This window comes from Chlorocebus sabaeus, chromosome 24 (assembly GCF_047675955.1).
Source record: "Chlorocebus sabaeus isolate Y175 chromosome 24, mChlSab1.0.hap1, whole genome shotgun sequence".
In the NCBI taxonomy this organism is placed as follows: Eukaryota; Metazoa; Chordata; class Mammalia; order Primates; family Cercopithecidae; genus Chlorocebus; species Chlorocebus sabaeus.
This window is the reverse complement of record NC_132927.1, coordinates 50,204,244-50,225,263: the sequence shown is the minus strand read 5'-3', so window position 1 is coordinate 50,225,263 and position 21,020 is coordinate 50,204,244. Positions and strand designations below refer to the sequence as shown.

At 42.7% G+C, this 21,020-nt stretch overlaps 2 protein-coding genes across 14 annotated transcripts in view; both read right to left on the bottom strand.

Moving 5' to 3' along the window:
- The window catches only part of ZNF410 (zinc finger protein 410), a 54,277-nt gene extending 51,301 nt beyond the window's left edge, over positions 1–2,976 (bottom strand). The window contains exons 1-2 of one of the 5 annotated variants that reach the window (XM_073011151.1): positions 2,265–2,976; positions 491–586 (exon numbers count right to left, since the gene is read on the bottom strand). The gene's annotated coding sequence lies outside the window, so the exon portion shown is untranslated. Of the gene's footprint in view, positions 1–490; positions 587–1,730 lie in introns of all 5 variants that reach the window. The other 4 variants (XM_037984693.2, XM_007987246.3, XM_007987243.3 and 1 more) reach the window with 4 other exon arrangements.
- A 738-nt stretch (positions 2,977–3,714) lies between these two features.
- Positions 3,715–21,020, bottom strand: part of PTGR2 (prostaglandin reductase 2) — a 38,238-nt gene continuing 20,932 nt past the window's right edge. For 4 of the 9 annotated variants that reach the window (XM_037984697.2, XM_037984698.2, XM_037984696.2 and 1 more), the window contains 7 exons: positions 15,610–15,801; positions 12,616–12,786; positions 10,150–10,359; positions 9,276–9,397; positions 8,086–8,173; positions 6,941–6,980; positions 3,715–5,062 (listed from right to left, as the gene is read on the bottom strand). In XM_037984697.2, the coding sequence (XP_037840625.1) occupies positions 4,986–5,062; positions 6,941–6,980; positions 8,086–8,173; positions 9,276–9,397; positions 10,150–10,359; positions 12,616–12,786; positions 15,610–15,801 (900 nt within the window). In that variant the 3' untranslated portion in view covers positions 3,715–4,985. The remainder of the gene's footprint in view (positions 5,063–6,940; positions 6,981–8,085; positions 8,174–9,275; positions 9,398–10,149; positions 10,360–12,615; positions 12,787–15,609; positions 15,802–21,020) is intronic. The other 5 variants (XM_037984703.2, XM_037984702.2, XM_037984704.2 and 2 more) reach the window with 2 other exon arrangements.

Sequence of the window (21,020 nt, the reverse complement as noted above, 5' to 3'; positions counted from 1 at the left end):
TGTCTCGGCCTCCCAAAGTGCTGGGATTACAGGCTTGAGCCACCGCGCCCAGCCAGCACTCAGTATCTTATCAAGTGTACTGTGGGGATCTCATCTTTAACAGAGCAACGTACTAATTAGCTACAGGTGTAACAGCAAATACGCAATTAAACATTCCTATTCCCAATTCCTTACTCAACAGATTTCCAAAACTGCAATGTAAATCTTTTTTAAAAATTAGTTTCATTAAGATATTGTTCACATACATACAATTGACTCATTTAAAGAGTACAATTAAAATGTCTTTAGTTTATTCAGAGTTGTACAAGCACAATCAATTTTACAACATTTCATCACCTCACAAGGAAACCCTGTGCCCATTAACAGTCACTTCCGACTTCTAATGTGTTTATTATGAGCTTAAAGGGCTTCCATACAAGCTTCCCAGTAAGCAACTGGTAGGTACTAAATATTTGTATAATGAATGAATGACACTACAAATGATACCCACATTTTTCTCTAGTCATCTCTGCTGAACTCCAAACCTTCATTTCTAACTGCTTGCTAGGTATCTCCACATGTATGTACATCCAACAGCATCTCAAACCTAACAATGTCCAAAATCCAGATTATTATCTTCCTTACCAAACCTGTTCTTCTTGTATTATCTATTTCAATGATCGCCCAATCTTCCTCCCACTCAGCTGCAAATTCTAGGTCTTTAAATCTCTTTCTGCATTTTTAAATAATTCCCGTGATTCTCTGTTCCCAGAATGTTCTCTGTTCCCTACTGTAAAGCCCTGTTTACGTCTCTCAGTACCTTTTTTTTTTATTATTATTTTTTTTTGAGACGGAGTCTCTCTGTCGCCCAGGCTGGAGTGCAGTGGCCGGATCTCAGCTCACTGCAAGCTCCGCCTCCCGGGTTTACGCCATTCTCCTGCCTCAGCCTCCCGAGTAGCTGGGACTACAGGCGCCCACCACCATGCCCGGCTAGTCTTTTTGTATTTTTTAGTAGAGACGGGGTTTCACCGTGTTAGCCAGGATGGTCTCAATCTCCTGACCTCGTGATCCGCCTGTCTCGGCCTCCCAAAGTGCTGGGATTACAGGCTTGAGCCACCGCGCCCGGCCCAACTTTCTACTATACTACTAAAACAGTCTTCTAACTGGTCATCCCGCCTTTAAAATTCCTCTTTCCAATGCATCCTTTAGGCAGCCATTCAAGTTACCTTTCCAAAACAAAGAAATGCTTATGTCACTTCTATTCAAAGTTCAGTGCCTCGGAATAATTGTCATAACCCTAAGGGTAAACCCTTTCGTTTATACAGAAAAACTCCCCAGAGCTAGAGATTCAGCAACTTGCCAAAAATTAGACATCTACTTAGATGCAAAACGTAAAAAACTAGTACTTAAAACTTCTGACTGCTACTTTAGTTGTCTTTTACTCTGCACCACACTAAGAAAAAAACAAGTGCAATTTCTCACCCCCTAACAAAATGCCCGACTTTATTTCCAAATGTTTCTTTTATTTACCGCAAAGATGCTGCGTTGACCTTCGTGCCAACCTAAGTACTAATTCTTAAGTCCCAACTTAATATTTAACTTCCAAATGGTGCCTAAATGCATTTCTGAGCCTCATGAGCAAGTGGGATAAACTTTAGTAAATTGGATTATCTTGAGAAACTTCAGAAAATAAATTCGACACGAAATGTATAAAGGCCGTAAACACAATTCATACACTTTCCCCTACCCACCTAACTGACAGGTAAAGGTGAAACGGGCGACCCAGCCCAGTCGAGTAGGCAGCTGTCCCTTTTCCAGACGCAGAAAGTAAGTGGTATGAAAGGAGAGGGTAGCTATGGACCGAAACATTCAGGGCAAGGCCTCCTGGCATCCTCTACCCCACACCATAAAGGCCTTAGTAATAAGGCCCCAAGGTCCGTGGGCAGGCCCCGGCTGCGGGTGCAGTCCAAGAGCCCCCGCCCTGGGGACTCGCTGACTCCGGCTTTCTCAGGACAGGCTGTTCCTATATCCCTGCCCCCAAAACCAAGCAAAGGAGCAGGAATATCGCCCCTAAAAACCCGCGAGGGGAAGGGCCAAAGCCGCAGGGCTTCAGACTGGCCGCTCCCAGGCCCGCCAGATCCTGGAGGGATGCCCAAGGAGGGCGGTTTCCTCTCTCGGGGTGAACTCGGCCCCAGGCCCCAGGCCCCAAGTAGCCGGTACTGGCCCCCGCCCTCTGGGTTACTACCTAGCCGAGCAGGTGTGGCCAGGCCCACCTCGGAGCTCACCTTCCAGTTCCGGGCAGCCGGCCGGCCGTCTCTCGGTCCCGAATTCCGTCCACACACAGCGTCTTCCGGCTCCCGCCGGAAGCAGCTCGAGCGCGGGACAGGAAGTTTGGCCGACCCCCCACGCACACACCCACTCGCTCGCCTGAGGGCTGGGTGGCTGCAGCGCCGCTCGGGACCCAGACGACCAGGCTGCTGGCGGGGCTGCCCAGGCCCGCGACGCAGGGCTCCGCCCCGGACAGGAGGAGCCGCAGCCTCCCTGCTCCCACTCACTCACTCTCGGCCTTCGGGACTCCTAGGTCCGCGAAGCCCGAAAAAACAGGTCAGCTAATTCGTTGACGTCACTGCCACCCCGCAGGAGGGAGTAGTTTTTCCCATCAGTGGAGGCGTTGCAATGGAGGCAAACGAGAAAGAAAGGATCACTGCTTAAACATTTATCAGAGGTCTCCATGGAGAGGACCTGGAAGTTTCACCGCCTGAGAAAGGAACTTGCAGAATCAAGTTTTGCATTACATACGGGACGGGGTATGCAGTGAGTCTGGGTTCGGTGTTGTAATTAGGATGTAAAGAGCTCTTGGATGTCCCGACTGCGGCCTTGAACACTTGACTTCCAAGGTAGATGCCACCTTGTTAAAGCTTTGTGAGTTTGACTGACTTCTTGAAATTACTTATTTTTAAATATTTGCGTGCGGAAGAATGAGACTCAACTAATGTGGGGAATTAAAGGGGTTATCTTTAAAAAGGGATTTTCAAGGTTAAAGATAAGCCTCGATGACAGGTTTGGGTACACAAATTACTAATGGTGATTTAAAATAAAGGAGAAACGTTTCAGAGGAAGATAATTCCACTTTAGAAAAGCAGAGTAGGCCGGACTCGTTGGCTCCGCCTGTAATTCCAGCACTTTGGGAGGCTAAGGCGGGCGGATCACGAGGTCAGGAGATAGAGACCATTCTAACGCAGTGAAACCCCGTCTCTACTAAAAATACAAAAATTAGCCAGGCGTGGTGGCACGCGTCTGTAATCCTAGCTACTCTGGAGGCTGAGGCAGAAGAATCGCTTGAACCCGGGAGGCGGAGTTTGCAGTGAGCCGAGATCGTGCCACTGCACTCCAGCCTGGGCGGCGGCAGAGCGAGACAAAAAAAAAAAAAAAAAGAAAGAAAGAAAGAAAAAGCAGAGTATAAGGTGCCAATCCAGAGTTGAGGATATTTACTTGGAGGTGAAGGTCCAGTGCTCAAGAAAGAGGTGAGAAATACAGATGGAGATTTGGGAGTTGGCAACATACAAAGAAAAAGTGAAATCCCCTCAGGAGATGAAATGGTCCAGGAAAAGTAACAAGAAAGAATCACTCAAACTGGAGAGGCTGATTACCAACACAATTTGAATCTACTTATTACAAATGTTGCATACAAAAGTGTATTGGCAGTGTGTAGACAGACGATCATAAGCCAAAACATTCAGAAACAATAATCTTCAGTTTTACTGTTCTGCGAGGGTTGAGTACAATTAATAAAACAAAACTCTTGAGGTATATCATCAGTTCCTGAACATTCATGTTTACAAACATTTAATTTGCCCAGTCATTTTCTGAAACTGTCTTTATTGTCAATCTGTTTTTGTTTTTTGAGACGGAATTTCACTCTTGTCGCCCAGGCTAGGGTGCAATGGTGCGATTTCAGCTCATTGCAACCTCCCCCTCCCAGGTTCAAATGATTCTCCACCCTCAGCCTCTTGAGTAGCCGGAATTACAGGCACCCACCACCATGCCCTGCTAATTTTTGTATTTTTAGAGAGACGGGGTTTCATTGTGTTGGCCAGGCTGGTCTCGAACTCCTGACCTCAAGTGATCTGCCCACCTCTGCCTCCCAAAGTGTTAGGATTACAGGCTTGAGACATCAGGCCCGGCCGTCAATCCTTTTAATCACCTAAAACTCCCTGATGTTTACATCGGTTTGAGCTCTCAATCTTTACAACTATTTGACAGTATGTGCCTGCTAACCTAAAATAAACATACACTTTTCTCAATATATATTGAGGTTTTAGGCTATACAGTAAATTATTTGGCAAATACAAAGAGATCATCCTCTGGAGTAAATCTTGTCAACTTAACCGACCTAAGTTATTTATCTTCCCATACTAATTCCAACCCAAAGCCGCTGGTCTCCTATCCCAAAAACTGTTACACAAGCTCTGAAACCCCCCAATCCTGCCCCTAGTCCCTATGTACACATCATACCATTAAGTCTCTTTTCTGTCTACAATGTGAAAAAAAGGCCATCTCAATTCTATTTTTACATCAAGTTTCAGTTTAAGAATCATGTAAAACATTTCCAGTTCAACAAATCTTTACTAAGTGCCTCTCAAGTATTCTATTTTAAGCATTCTATTTTAAATTAATAAAAGTTATTATTTTTTAAAACCTATTGTGTATGATTCATTAATGGTTGTATCAGATCATGTAAAACTTTTCCAGTTTAACAAATCTTTACGAAGTGCCTCTCAAGCATTCTTTTAAATTAATAAAAGTAATTACTAAAAGTTACTATTAAAAACCTATTGTGTGTGATCCATTAATGGTTGTATCAAATCCCCTATGCAACTAAAAATAACACCTATGATCACATTTAAATCAAGAGCTATGTATATTCTAAGCATTTTTTAATGTATCTTTGAAAATATGCAAAATGGAAAAGAAATCTATGATTGCCTTGAAGACATTTACGGCAATTACAAAGAGATTTCTTCTGAAATGCAAACTATCTGCTTTCCAATGTTGCCTCCTGTCATCATGGACTGGAATGCAGCTGGAAAAAGAGAAAGTAGATTATCTGAAAAGGTAAATGTCACTATCATACTTGTTTCCAAAAGGTACAACACAAAAAATTATCTTCAATAACTTTTTCAGTGATTTTCAATATTAAGCATAGAAAACTGTCATGAAAAGAAATCTCGGCCAGGCGCGGTGGCTCAAGCCTGTAATCCCAGCACTTTGGGAGGCCGAGATGGGCAGATCACGAGGTCAGGAGATCGAGACCATCCTGGCTAACACGGTGAAACCCCGTCTCTACTAAAAAATACCAAAAAAAACTAGTGGGGCGAGGTGGCGGGCGCCTGTAGTCCCAGTTACTTGGGAGGCTGAGGCAGGAGAATAGTGTAAACCCGGGAGGCGGAGCTTGCAGTGAGCTGAGATCCCGCCACTGCACTCTAGCCTGGGTGACAGAGCAAGACTGGGTCTCAAAAAAAGAAATCTCAAGTAAAAAGTTATACACAAACCCAATTAACATCTTAAAAAAAGTTTTGCCTATACTGAAAATATTTAATTGGTATCTAATTTACAGTATCTGAAGACTAGAAGCAAAAAAAATATGGGAATAAAATGTCAGTGAAGGCCAGGCATGGGGCCTCGCAACTGTAATCCCAGCACTTTGGGAGGCCAAGGTGGGCGGATCACTTGAGTTTGAGACCAGCCTGACCAACATGATGAAACCCCATCTCTACTAAAAATACAAAAATCAGCTGGGAGTGGTGGTGTGTGCCTGTAGTCCCAGCTACTCCAGGGGCTGAGGTGGAAGCATCATCTGAGCCTGGGAGGGAGAGGCTGCAGTGAACCATGATCGCACCACTGCACTCCAGCCCGGGTGACAGAGCATGGCCCTACCTCAAAAATTAAAAAAAGGGCCAGGCATTCCCACCTGTAAATTCCAGCACTTTGGGAGGCTAAGGCAGGAGGATCATTTGAGGCCAGGAGTTGCCTGGACAATATAGTGAGACCCTGTTTCTATGGAAAATTAAAAAAAAAAAAAAAAAAAAAAGGCTGGGCATAGTGGCAGGTAATTGTAGTCCCAGCTACTCTGGTAAGAGGATTGCTTGAGCCCATAGGTTCATAAGTTATAGTTAGCTATGATCATGCTACTGCACTCCAGCCTGGGCAACAGAGCAAGATCATCTCTTTAAAAAAAAGGGGAAGGAAGGGCAGGGAAGGGGAGGCCAGAGAGGTAGCATTAAAAGATAAAAAGATAAAAGACTTTGGCCTGTTGGGTGAGTCACACCTGTAATCCCAGCACTTTGAGAGGCCGAGACAGGCAAATCACTTTAGTTCAGGAGTTCAAGACCAGCCTGGCCAATATGTTGAAACCCTGTCTCTACTAAAAATACAAAAATTAGCCAGGCATGCTAGTGCACGCCTGTGGTTCCAGCTACTTGGTACACTGAGGCAGGAGAATTGCTTGATCTCGGGAGGTGGAGGTTGCAGTGAGCCAAGATCACACCACTGCACTCCACCCTGGGAGACAGAGCAAGACTCCATCTCAAAAAAAAAAAAAAAAAGGGCCAGGCATGGTGGCTCACACCTGTAATCCCAGCACTTTGGGAGGCCGAGGCGGGCAGATCACGAGGTCAGGAGATTGGGACCATCCTGGCTATGACAGTGAAACCCCGTCTCTACTAAAAATACAAAAAATTAGCCCGGTGTGCTGGTGGGCACCTGTAGTCCCTGCTACTTGGGAGCTGAGGCAAGAGAATGGCATCAGCCCGGGAGATGGAGCTTCCAGTGAGCTGAGATCGCGCCACTGCACTGTTTCCAGCCTGGACGACAGGGCGAGACTCCGTCTCAAAAAAAAAAAAAAGTTTATCTTTGTGTGCTGAGCACATGTATATAATAAATAAGTCTACATTCATCTTACCTCCCATGTTTTCCAACCCATTTATCACCGTCTCCTTAATCTGTAAATCAAAATAGGTAGATTTAATAGTCTTTAAACTTCAATGTTTCTATATAATAGTTTCCATACTTACAAAAGGCAGCAATACTATTTAGCACCTTCTGTCTAAAAATAGATACTCTTTATTTCATGTAGGTAGTCCAGAAAAGCTTCCTATCAATTGATTTTTTTAAAGTAATATCCTATTTTCCCGTTGTTTAATCTCTTCAATTAGTAACAGATCACAAGCTATACACTCTAAAACAGGAAAAGTACAGAAGTATACAAAGGTACAACTTTGCCTATCATTTGCAGGTTTCAAGAATAGCCTAGGCCAGTCTGGGTGCAGTGGTTCACACCTGTAATCCCAGCATTTTGGGAGGCTGAGATGGGCAGATCACTTGAGGTCAGGAGTTCGAGACCAGCCTGGCCAACATGGTGAAACCCCATCGCTACTAAAAATGCAAAAATTAGCTGAGCGAGTGGCACATGCCTGTAATCCTAGCTACTCAGGAGGCTGAGGCAGGAGAATCGCTTGAACCCAGGAGGCAGAGGTTGCAGTGAGCCGAGATTGCGCCACTGCACTACAACCTGGGTGACAAAGGGAGACTCTGTCTCAAAAAAAAAAAAAAAGAACAGCCTAGGCCAGTATGTCTGAAGCCCAGATTAATAACTCCTGACTTTCAATCAACAACTAAGACATACATTAGGATGTCCAGGGAGGACAGGGAAGAAGTATGGTGGTAAAGGCATCAGGAGGTGCTTACATGATTTTTGAGAAAGCACAGCTTCTAACACATAGTAGCATCCCATAAATAATTGTTAAATTAATAAACATAACAATTTTACATTTGGGAGAAAACCTATTGATTTTGTAATATAATCTATGGAAAGTAAAGCCAAAAAATTTTAGATAAAGGGAATAACAAACAAGGGTTTGTTAAGGGTTTGTTAATCAGGAGGTTATACTCACCTGGGAGGTAGAGTTAATTTATAATATTCAGCATACTTTTCTTTTGTAGGAATTTTTATAATGAAACTAATATGTTTGCTATAGTACATTTAAATAATGCAAAATTATATCAAGTAGCAGGAAGAATTATATTGATAAAGAATAGAAATTCTACCTTTAGCTTTCCTTCTTTAAACCACTGACTCAGCTGTAGAATGCCAGGCTCAAATTTGTCTTTATAATTTAACACCAGAAATCTTTCCCTGCAGTGAGGAAGAAAAGGATCATGATCAGAGAATATGATGGGAGTGGTATTCCAAGATCAAACCATTCCAGAATTCTAATATCTGTTAATCCTTAAAATATTAGGACATAATCACATTGAGTCTGGTCAGATACAGTTTTATGCGGAGTTACAGGTATAACTGTAGAAGACTTCTATTAATAATTTTTGTTGCCAGGCGCAGTGGCTCACGCCTGTAATCCTAACACTTTGGGAGGCCGAGGTGGGCAGATCACCTGAGGTCAGGAGTTCAAGACCAGCCTGGCCAACACGGTGAAACCCCCGTCTCTACTAAAACATAAAAATTAGCTGTGCATGATGGCAGGTGCCTGTAGTCCCAGCTACTCGGGAGGCTGAGACAGGAGAATCGCTTTAACCTGGAAGATGGTGGTAAAAGTGAGCTGAGATCGTGCCACTATACTCCAGCCTGGGCGGCTGAGCGAGACGGCATTTCAAAATAATAAGTTTTTACCTGCCCAGTATCTACAACCCCATTGGTTAATAGCACCGTGATTTTTCCTTTGTGGGTAACATCCTTTCTCGACCCTTATGTGACCTAACCCAGGCCAGTCAAAGCCAGTAAGTATGTTTTCAGGGAGCTACTTAGCCAAAACCTAAATATTGAATGGGCTTAAAAAATGTGTATTTTAAAGCTTTCTTTTTGAGACGGAGTTTCGTTCTCGTTGCCCAGGCTGGATGGAGTACAGTGGCGTGATCTTGGCTCACTGCAACCTCCGTCTCCCGGGTTCAAGTGATTCTCCTGCCTCAGCCTCCCAAGTAGCTGGGATTACAGGCGCCCACGACCACGCCTGGCTAATTTTTTGTATTTTTAGTAGAGATGGGGTTTCACCATGTTGGCCAGGCTAGTTTTGAACTCCTGGCCTCAAGCAATCTACCTTGCTTGCTTTGGGATGCCGTCTCAGCCTCCCAAAGTGCTAGGATTACAGGTGCAAGCCACCACACCTGACCTAAGGTTTTATTTAATAAAGAAAAAGTGTCTATGAAGAACAATAGATTTCATACACATCTATGATATTTAAAACCCCATGAACCGGTAATAAGGGCAAAGAGGAAGAACATACCTTGTGATGTTTCTTTCTTTCTGGAGTGCCTCTATAGCAGGGGATAGTGGGGGAGGATAAGGCACATCTTTGTTGTACTGAGAAATTTGACCACACAGGATGATATGGCTGTTCTCATTCATCTGCACAAAGAAAGATGATGATAAAATACCCCGTTCCTATGTTTACTGATTTTATGGCTGCCATAATGAAAGCCTCCTTGACTATTTAATCCTTTTTGTCAACTAGTTCGATTTTTTTTTTTTAATTTACCTGTTAAAGGTATTTGAGAATTTGAACTAGCTAGAAATAATTATATTCCAAAGGAACACAGAGGCAAATAAATGTTTGGTAATCAGCAAAAGAATTACATTAGTTGTTGTTGCTACTTATTAGTGTATTTTTTTGGATTTAAATAATTTAATAATCTCAACTGCAAATAATTTTAGATGCAGCAAAGGACTATGTAGTGTTAATAACTCACGTTGATATTTTATAATATTGTTAGTAAATATACATAAATACATGCAGTCTGTGAAATCCATTCTCTACACAAGGTCTGGGGCCATAGCTGTGAGTTGGTCAGTGGTGAGTTAGGGGTCAGAGCTTCACTATTTCAACAATGCAACCGTAATTTTTCACAAAAATAAACCAAAAGTGAAAAATATAATATTGGTAGCAAATAACTGAAATTGAAGTTCATAGTACAAATCTGCAAGTAAAGGGAAGTAGGTATCAGCAAGCTCTTTTGTATCACTTAAATACAATACTGATCATCACATTAAGTCACAATAATCCCTCCAATTTTATAAATTTTTTTCTCAGTATTAGGCAAAAAGATATCACAACATATAAAATGCAGTATTCAAATTTGTAATAGAAATCAGCAAACCACCTGACTTATCACTGTATCACTGATGTTACCACCAACATTGTCAAAATAAACATCCACTCCAGCTGGGCATGATTCACGGAGTTGTTCTGCCACATTCTCTTTTTTATAATTAATTGCAGCATCAAAGCCCAGTTCTGAGGTCAAGAGGACGCATTTCTCATGTGTTCCACAAATCCCCACCACTCTGGAACAACCTAACAAATGGCCAATCTAGGGGGGAAATTTGAAGATTAAATGGCTTTATATTGTCACATTTAAATGTAAAAATATACAAGTATGCAAGATGTTACAGGTATATGACAGTGTTCATTACAATTTAGGTTAGATTACGCTGCTTTTAATGAAGAGTAATTTGAAAGTAAAAGAACTGAGGGCAGACAATGTCATCCCCAAAAAAAAATTATTAAAATTGAACAAAGTTAGACTTATGTTCCTCAACTTATGATGGGGATATGTCCCAATAAAACCATCTTTTTTTTTTTTTTTTTTTTGAGACGGAATCTTTGCTCTGTCCCCCAGGCTGGTGCGCCGTGGCACGATCTTGGCTCACTGCCAGCTCCGCCTCCTGGGTTCACACCATTCTCCTGCTTCAGCCTCCCAAGTAGCTGGGACTACAGGCGCCTGCCACCATGCCCGGCTAATTTTTTTATATTTTTTAGTAGAGATGGGGTTTCACCGTGTTATCCAGGATGGTCTCGATCTCCTGACCTCGTGCTCCGCCCGCCTCGGCCTCCCAAAGTGCTGGGATTACAGGCGTGAGACGCTGCGCCCAGCCAAAACCATTGTTAGTTGAAAATATCCTAAGCAAAAAATGCATTTAATATACCTAACCTACTGAACATCATAGCTTAGCCTAGCCTACCTAAAATGTGCTCAGAACACTTATGGCTGGGCAAAACCATGTGGCAATACAGTACACCGTAGAGTACCAGTTGTTTACCCTCATGGTCATTGTCAAAATAAACATCCACTCCAGCTGGGCATGATTCACGGAGTTGTTCAGCCACATACAGTGGCTGACCGGGAGTTACAGCTTGTTGCTGCTGCCCAGCATCTCGAGAGAGTGTCATACTGATATCACTAGCCTGGGAAAAGACCAAAATTCAAAATTCAAAGTATGGCTTCTACTGAATGCATAGGGCTTTTGCATCATTGTAAAGTAGAACCATCATAAGTTGGGGACCATCTGTAGTTTAAATGTTAAAATCTCACAATTTTTGGCTTTCAGTCATTGAAAAATATAAAATCAAAGAATAACTAAATTTAAAAAATAAAATTTCACAACTTAAATCTAATTTCATAAAAGGAATAAATAATCAGACCCAAAGCATCACATGCAATTCATTATTTTTCAGGCTTGTGGCAAACTAAAATCACAGCTCAGACACAATGTTTGTTTTCAATGGTTTCAATCTATAAAGGCTATTATTTATAAAAGGATGTACTTTTATAAGATTTTTTTTTTTTTTTTTTTTTTTCCCCAAAGAAACAGGGTCTCACTCTGTCACCCAGGCTGGAGTACAGTGGTATATTCATAGCTCGCTGTAACTTCAAACTCTTGTGCTCAAGTACTCTTCCTGCCTCAGCCTCTCAAATAGTTAGGACAACAGGAGTGCTGCCACACTGGGCTAATTTATTTACTAAAGAGTCTTACTATGTTGCCCAGGCTGGTCTTGAGCTCCTGTCCTCAAGTAATCCTGCCACCTTGGCCTCCCAAAGCACTGGGGTTGCAGGCGTGAGCCACTGTGCCAGGCCGACTTCATAAAATTCTATCAAAATGTTTACACTTCTAGAATTCAGTAAGTGGTTTCTTATTTGAGGATATTAATTTAAAATGTGAGTTTGACTTTTAATTCATGAATTCCAAACAGCTTCTCTATCATTCTCTTCCTTATAATAATGAAAGCAAAGCTTTAGCATTTACTACATCTATTTTTGGTTAACAGAGAGTAAGACACTAAAATCTGCATTTTTTTATTACTGTTATTAAGAGAGTCTAAGTAGGCAAAAAAAAAACACACCCATTTCTACAAGAAACGTGTGAAAGTCATTATAAATTTATTCAATTTTGGCTGGGCATGGTAGCTCACGCCTATAATCCCAGAACTTTGGGAGCCAAAGCAGGTGGATCCCTTGAGGCCAGGAGTTCAAGACCAGCTTGGCCAACATGGCAAAACCCCATCTCTACTAAAAATACAAAAATTAGCCAAGTGTGGTGGCACACACCTGTAGTCCCAGCTACTCTCGAGGCTGAGGCATGAGAATCTCTTGAACCCAGGAGGCAGAGGTTGCAGTGAGCCAAGATTGTGCCACTGCACTCCAGCCTGGAGACTCTGTCTCAAAAAAAAAAAAAAAAAAATTATCCAATTTTATATTTTTAATGGTATACATATATCCAGAATTTCAATTATGAATTATAACAATCCTCAAATAATCAGAAAATCATATAATTCTCAGAAAGTTTACCTGCCCAGCCACAGATCCACAGGCACCTGCAGCCCCACTGACAACCATTGTCTTTTTAGATCCAGCAGTTATATGACCTTTTTCCTGTATCCCAATCAAGGAAGTCAAACCAGGCATACCTATAGCTCCAAGAAAATATGAAAGGTGTCCATTCACAAGTTGTGGGTCTACCTAAAATAAAATATATACTCTTTAAAAATACTAGGAATTCCTGTTTTGAGACAACAAAGTAGAGACAATGTGTTATGGACTGAATTGTGTCCCCGTAACATTTATATAGTAAAGCCCTAAGCCCCAGTGTGACTTTATTTGGAAACAGGGACTTAAAGGAGATATTTAGAATTGAATGAGGACATAAAGGTGGGGTCCTAGTCCAACAAGACTTGTGTCCTGGCTGGGTACAGTGGCTCACATCTGTAATCTCAGCACTTTGGGAGACTGAGGCAGGCAGATCACCTGAGGGCAGGAGTTCGAGACCAGCCTAGCCAACATGGCGAAACCCCGTCTCTACTAAAAATACAAAAAATTAGCAAGGCATGGTGGTGTGTGCCTGTAATCCCAGCTACTTGGGAGGCTGAGGCAGGAGAATCACTTGAACCCAGGAGGCAATGGTTGCAGTGAGCTGAGATCATGCCACTGCACTCCAGCCTGGGTGACAGAGTAAGACTCCATCTCAAAGGAAAAAAACAAAAACAAAAACAAAATGGACTTGTGTGTCCTTAGAAGAAGAAGAAACAAAACAAGATCTATCTCTCTGCACACCCACAGAGGAAAGACTGCCTGAGGACACAGCAAGAAGGTGGCCATCTGCAATCCAGGAAGAGGGGCCTCCCCAGAAACCAAATTTTCCAGAACTCTGATCTTGGACTTCTAGCTTCCAGAACTGTGAGAAAATAAATCTGTTGTTTAAACCACCCAGCCTGTAGTATTTTGTTATGGCAGTCCATCAGTATAATAAACAACCCAATATGGTTTACAGAAGAGTAAACCATTCATCAATCTTGCTAAAATTCTATACTTTATTTGTAAAGAGTAAAAAACAGTATTACTTCTCTTTATATTAAAAAGAAACTTTAAGGCCAGGTGCGGTGGCTCACGCCTGTAATCCCAGCACTTAGGGAGGCTGAGGTGGATGGATCACAAGGTCAGGAGTTCAAGACCAGCCTGGCCAAAATGGTGAAACCCCATCTCTACTAAAAATACAAAAAATTAGCTGGGTGTGGTGGCGGGTGCCCAAATCCCAGCTACTCGGGAGGCTGAGGCAGAGAATTTTGAACCTGGGAGGTGGAGGTTGGAGTGAGTCGAGATCGTGCCACCGCACTCCAGCCTGGACAACAAAGCAAGACTCCGTCTCAAAAAAAAAAAAAAAAAAAAAGAAACTTTTAAAAACAATTCCCACATAAGAGACAAAATATTCTTTCTGTTAATGCCCCAAGTATGGGGGGGAAAAAAAAAAAGGAAATGCTTAACAGAAAAATACTTGGCAACACTGGAGGATTTTTAAGTCTTTGAGCAATTCCAACATAAACATGTATCTATAAAAATCAACTCTGGCTGGGTATGGTGGCTCATGCCAGTAATCCCAGCACTTTGGGAGGCCAAGACGGGTGGATCACGAGGTCAGGAGTTCAACACCACCCTGGCCAAGATGCTGAAATCCCGTCTCTACTAAAAATACAAAAATTAGCTGGGTGTGGTGGTGGGCGCCTGTAATCCCAGCTACCCGGGTGGCTGAGGCAGGAGAATCACTTGAACCCGGGTGGCAGAGGCTGCAGTGAGCCAAGATCACGCCACTGCACTCCAGCCTGGGCAACAGAGCAAGACTGTCTTAAAAAAAAAAGAAAAAAAATCAACTCAAATTCCAACAGTTCTCATTACTGATGTTTAAAATGTACCATTAAGGCTGGGCACAGTGGTTCACAACTGTAATCCCAGCACTTTCTGGGGCTGAGGCGGGAGGATCGGTTGAGGCCAGGAGTTCAAGACTAGCCTGGGCAATATGGTAAGACTCTTGTTTCTACACAAAGTTTTATAAAAATGGCTGGGCATGGTGACTCACGCTTGTAATCCCAGCACTTTGGGAGACTGAGGCGGACAGATCACTTGAGGTCAGGAGCTTGAGACCAGCCTGGCCAACACGGCAAAACCCTGTCTCTACTAAAAATACAAAAAATTAGCTGGGCGTGGTGGTGCACACCTGTAATCCCAGCTACTCGGGAGACTGAGGTGGGAAGATCACTTAAACCCAGGAGGCAGAGGTTGCAGTGAGCCAAGATCACTCCAGCCTGGGTGACAGAGTGAGACGCTGTCTCTAAATACATAAATAAAGTCATTAGCAGACCCAGTCGGGCTATTGCCTATTCTTTTGGCTGCTGCTCTGAAACAACTTTTATTACCTGAGAGACTTTATCTACAATAAGACAAACTTTGTTTACCACGCAATTCCTCCCCTTTCCCTTTTTGTTGCCATTTCCCCCAAAAGCCTCAAGTCCCATTCCTTTAAGCTATAAGAACTTCAAGTTCACACCTGTAATCTCAGCACTTTGGGAGGCTGAGGTGGGAGGACTGCTTGAGCCTAGGAGTTTGAGACCAGATGGGGCAACACAGTGATACCCCATCTCTAAAACAAACAAACAAGCAAAGAAACAACAACAACAAAAAACCTTCAACCCTCTGGTCCCTCCTTTGAGTCTTCTATTCTTCCGTGAGTCTCCAGTGCACATACATGAATTAAAATGGTTTTTCTCCTGTTAATCTGTTTACTGTCAGTTTATTTTAGCAGGCTCAATTATCAAACCTTCAGAAGGAAAATTTAAACTTCCCTATACAGCTAACAGTGGAAAAGGAACAAAGGCTTTCCGCATTTTGGCAGCTAGCTAAAAGAAAATATATGCTTTTATTTTTCCCTGATTACAAACACAACTGAATATCAAATGCACAAAGTAAGAATTACACAGGGAAAAAAAAAATCAGATACATTCATATATATATCACCTTTTCAAGGTTATTTCCATCCAGAATAACTTTGGTTTGCCAGGGCCAATAGAAAGAAGTCACAAAATCGCCTTTAGTCAAATTTGTGTGTTTGCTTTCTTCTATAATTCCAATACCTCCACCATCAACGACTTGAGATAGCTGCCAAGGTGTTATATAATCAGTGCCAGTGTCTTCATTCATTCTACAACGCTGAAAAAAGAAAACATTAAGATAATTTTATCCAATAATGTCAAACCACTCTACTAATTTACCCAATGATAAAAGTATATAATGAGTAATATATCACATACAATACACAAAAATCAACTCAAAATATATTCAAGACTTAAACATAAGACCTGAAACAATATGGTGACTATAGTTAATAACAATGTGTTATATACTTCAAAGTTGCCACTGGCTGGGAACGGTGGCTCAGGCCTGTAATCCCAGCACTTTGGGAGGCTGAGGAGGGCAGATCACCTGAGGTCAGGAGTTCACGACCAGCCTGGCCAACATAGTGAAACCCCATCTCTACAAAAATACAAAAATTAGCCAGGTATGATGGTGGTTGCCTGTACAGCTATTCAGGAGGCTGAGGCAGAAGAATCACTTGAACCGGGAGGCGGAGGTTGCAGTGGGCTGAGATCGCACCACTGTACTCCATCCAGCCTGGGCAATGAGAGCGAAACTCCGTCTCAAAAAAGAAAAGAAACTTGCCACAAGGGTAGATTCTAAGTGTTCTCACCACAAACAATAAGTATGTGATGTAATCCATGTTAATTAGCATGTTAACATGATATAACCACTGCACAATATAAACATATTTCTTTTTTTTCTTCTTCTTCTTTTTTTTTTTTTTTTTGAGACGGAGTCTCGCTCTGTCACCTGGGCTGGAGTGCAGTGGCCGGATCTTAGCTCACTGCAAGCTCCGCCTCCCGGGTTCATGCCATTCTCCTGCCTCAGCCTCCCGAGGAGCTGAGACTACAGGCCCCGGCCACCACGCCGGCTAGGTTTTTTTTTTTTTGTATTTTTTTAGTAGAGACGGGGTTTCACTGTGTTAGCCAGGATGGTCTCGATCTCCTGACCTCGTGATCCGCCCGCCTCGGCCTCCCAAAGTGCTGGGATTACAGGTTTGAGCCACCGTGCCCGGCCTAGTATTTTTCCTTTTTTTGACGTGGAGTTTCGCTCTTGTTGGCCAGGCTGGAGTACAATGGTGCGATCTAGGCTCACTGCAACCTCCGCCTCCTGGGTTTAAGCGATTTTCCTGCCTCAGCCTCCTGAGTAGCTGGGATTATAGGCATGCGCCACCACGGCCGGCTACTTTTGTATTTTTAGTAGAGATGCGGTTTCTCCATGTTGGTCAGGCTAGTCTCAAATTCCCAATCTCAGGTGTTCCGCCCGCGGCCTCTCAAAATGCTGGGATTACAGGCATAAACCACCGCGCCCAGCCTATAAACATTTTAAAAACATCATGTTGTATACCATAAACATTTTTTTTTTTTTGCAGATGGAGTGTTACTCTGTCACCCAGGCTGGAGTGTAGTGGCATGATCTGGGCTCAGTGCAACTTCCGCCTACTGGGTTCAAGCGATTCTTCTGCCTCAACCTCCTGCGTAGCTGGGACTACAGGCACGCGACACCACGCCTGGCTAATTTTTGTATTTTCAGTAGAGATGGAGCTTCACCATATTGGCCAGGCTGGTTTCAAACTCCTGACCTTGGGATCTGCTGGCCTCGGCCTCCCAAAGTGCTGGGATTACAGGTGTGGGCCACTGCGCCTGGCAACAATTTTTATTTGTCAATAAATTTGTTTTTAAATAAAAAATTTAAAAATTGAGGTGACAGTTGCAAAGAAAGCTCTATGAGTATTCTAAAAGTCACTGAATTGTACATTTAAATGCATGAAACGTATGCTAGTAAATAAAGCTAAAAATCTTAAAGAATTACTTAAGGAAACTGAAGTAATATTATACACATTATACTAGCAAAAAGTAATACAAAATAGTGTTTTGATGGTTTCAAAGGATTGTGGCCAATTAGGTACACTCACATGTTGCTGATACTATAAAACTGTTTTTTATGGAAAACAAACTAGCAACATATACACCATAAAACTTGATTTCTTTTGGGCTAAGAATTCTGTCTCCCCAGTGGAAATAACCCAAAAAGTAGTGAAGTAATTTTTATACAGTTGCTCATCCCAACTTCAGACCAAGGACTCTACCTATTTCATGCCCCCTAACCTCAGATGAGTGCTCTCTTCACCCCTCGAAGACAAGAGTGTCACAGTGGGACCACACCCTGTCTCAAGAGGAGAGCTAACAACTTCTCTGAGTAGTAGTCAAGGCTCTCTTCCTCTGTAGCTCACTCTTGCCTCTATCACGAAATCCAAAATGTATAGGACCACAGCATGGACCAGGAAGTGGAAAACATGGAAGGACGCCTGATCCCATGTGGTTCAGTGTACCCGGGTAAAACTGGGTAAAAGACGAAACAGAGAACTGATGCAGAAGCTTCTGTAAGAATACATTTGCTTCTGCTTGTGTGCCACCTCCCACGTATTCCTTAAAAGCAAGTGCAGCCACAGACACTGGCCAGACCAAGGGCCTGACACTAAACACACCTAGTAGGAAAAACGGAAATAAGTTCTCTGAGATATAGGAAAAAAAATCTACTTTTTCCTCCTTTCACTCACCACTCAACACTTTTAAAAACAGATGTGGTGGGGTATTTCCCCATACACCAACCAAGCAGTTCTGCAGAGGACATCAACTGGGTGTCCCCTAATTCCATTCAGTTCAACTGTGACACTATATACCTGGATATAGTGTCAGGTCCCACAGATTAAAGGCTCAGTCCCACAAAACTGCACCTACTTCAGATGCCAATCTCAAGCCCTAGGTTATGGTCTGTGCTTCTGACAAACTGGTTACAAATCAGGGTCCCTGCTCTACTCTCTCCTTTGGTTTAATTTGCTAGAGCACCTCACAGAAGTCAGAGAAATACTTTACTTACATTTACTGTTTATTATAAAGGATATTACAAAGGATATAGATGAATTGTCAAATAAAAATAAAAATAAAAAAAAAGACAAAGAACAAAAATTAATTAAAAAAAAAAAAAGATGAACAGCCAAATAGAAGAGATGCATGGGGTAAGGTGTATGGGAAAAGGTGCGGAGTTTCCACACCCTCTCCAGGTGCACCACCCTACAGGAATCACCATGTGTTCAGCTATTTGGAAAGTCCTCAACCAGGTCCTTTTGGATTTTGATGAAGGCATCATTATATAGACATGATTGATTAAACCAAATAAAAGTTCCAACTCTCTGAGCCTATGGTTGGTTGCCTTGGTAACCAGCCCCCATCCTGAGGCTATCCAGGAGCCCCCCAACCACTTGTCATCTCATTAGAATATAAAAAGACACCTTGGAGATTCCAAAGGCTTTAGGAATTGTGTGCCAGCAAAGAGCAAGAAGACCAAATACTTCCTATTATAAATCGCAATATCACACAAGTAATTCCCTATAGCTAAACAAATGATGTCAACAGAACAGAATGTTATTAACCACCAAAGTAATAATATTTGAACTAGTTTTCCCATTAAAGTCACTTAAAGAATATGAAAGCACACCTATAAACCCACCACTTTGGGAGGCTGAGGCAGGAGGATTGCTTGAGGCCAGGACTTTGAGACCAGCCTGGCCAACATAGTAAGACCCTCTTCTCTATCAAATCAAAATAAAAAATTAAAAAAATTAAAAACAATATGAAAGCCAAGTTGTAGATGCACATTAAGGATAATCATGTAAAATACTGTGTACACATAATGATTAATTTTAGTTGTGAATTGGAATGATATAAAATCTCAATTATTTAACGTTTGTTAGACTACCTTTTCCCTTTTAAAGCTGCTTAAGAAGCCTGGTGTGGTTGGTGGCCCATGTCTGTAATCCCAGCACTCTGAGAGGCCAAGGCGGGCAGATCACCTGAGGTTGGGAGTTTGAGACCAGCCTGGTCAATATCGCGAAACCCTGTCTCTACTAAAAATACAAAAATTAGCTGGACATGGTGGCGCACGCCTGTAATCCCAACTACTCAGGAGGCTGAGGCAGGAGAATCACTTGAACCTGGGAGGCAGAGGTGGCAATGAGCCAAGATTGTGCCACTGCACAGAGCAAGACTCTATCTCAAAAAAAAAAAAAAAAAAAAAAAAAGGTGCTTAGGGTTTTTCTATTTTTTAGAGTTGGGGTCTTGCTTTCTGCCCAAGCTGGATTTGAACTCCTGGCTTCAAGCCATCCTCCCGTCTCAGTCTCCCAAGTAGCTGGAAGTATAGGCCCAAGCCACCACACCTAGCCAATTCTTTTTATTTTTTTTCTGAGACAAGAGTCTGTCTCTGTTGCCCAGGCTAGAGTGTAATGGAGTGGCACAATCTCAGCTCACTGCAACCTCCACCTCCCCGGCTCAAGCGATTCTCCTGCCTCAGCCTCCCAAGTAGCTGGGATAACAGGCACATGCCACCATGCCCGGCTAATTTTTGTATTTTTAGTAGAGACGGTGTTTCACCATGTTGGCCAGGCTGGTCTCAAACTCCTGACTTCAAGTGATCCACCCGCCTCGGCCTCCCCAGAATGCTGAGATTATCAGCATGAGCCACCTTGCCCAGCCTGATTATTTTTTTAAAGGAATGATGCATAGAGAATGTCTAGTGGAAGTATCCCAAAGTGATTTTTCTTCCTTCCTTTATGCAATTAACATTGAATAAAAATTATGCTAGTCACTGGAGATACAGTGATAAATACAAAACTTTGTTTTCATAAATTTTTTTGTTTTTTTGTTTTGTTTTTTTTGAGGCAGGTTCTCACTGTGTTGCCCAGGCTGGAGTACAATGGCACGATCACAGCTCACCACAGCTTCGACCTCCTGGACTAAGTGATCCTCCCACCTCAGCCTCCAGAGTGACTGGTGCACCTTAACACTCAACTAATTTCCTTTTTTTGGTATTGATGGCATCTTTCTATGTTGCCCAGGATGGTTTCAAACTCCGGGGTCAAGTGATCCTCCTGCCTCAGCCTCCCAATGTGCTGGGATTATAAGCATGAACCATGGCACCCAGACCATAAACTGACTTTTTACTAGGGAAGACAGATAATCTAACAATTACACACATATAATTATTACTTTCAATTGGGATAAATGCTGAATGTCAAGAGGAAAATATAAAAGAGAGGTCTAGGCCGGGCGCGGTGGCTCACGCCTGTAATCCCAGCACTTTGGGAGGCCGAGACGGGCGGATCACAAGGTCAGGAGATCGAGACCATCCTGGCTAACCTGGTGAAACCCCGTCTCTACTAAAAAATACAAAAAACTAGCCGGGCGAGGTGGCGGGCGCCTGTAGTCCCAGCTACTCGGGAGGCTGAGGCAGGA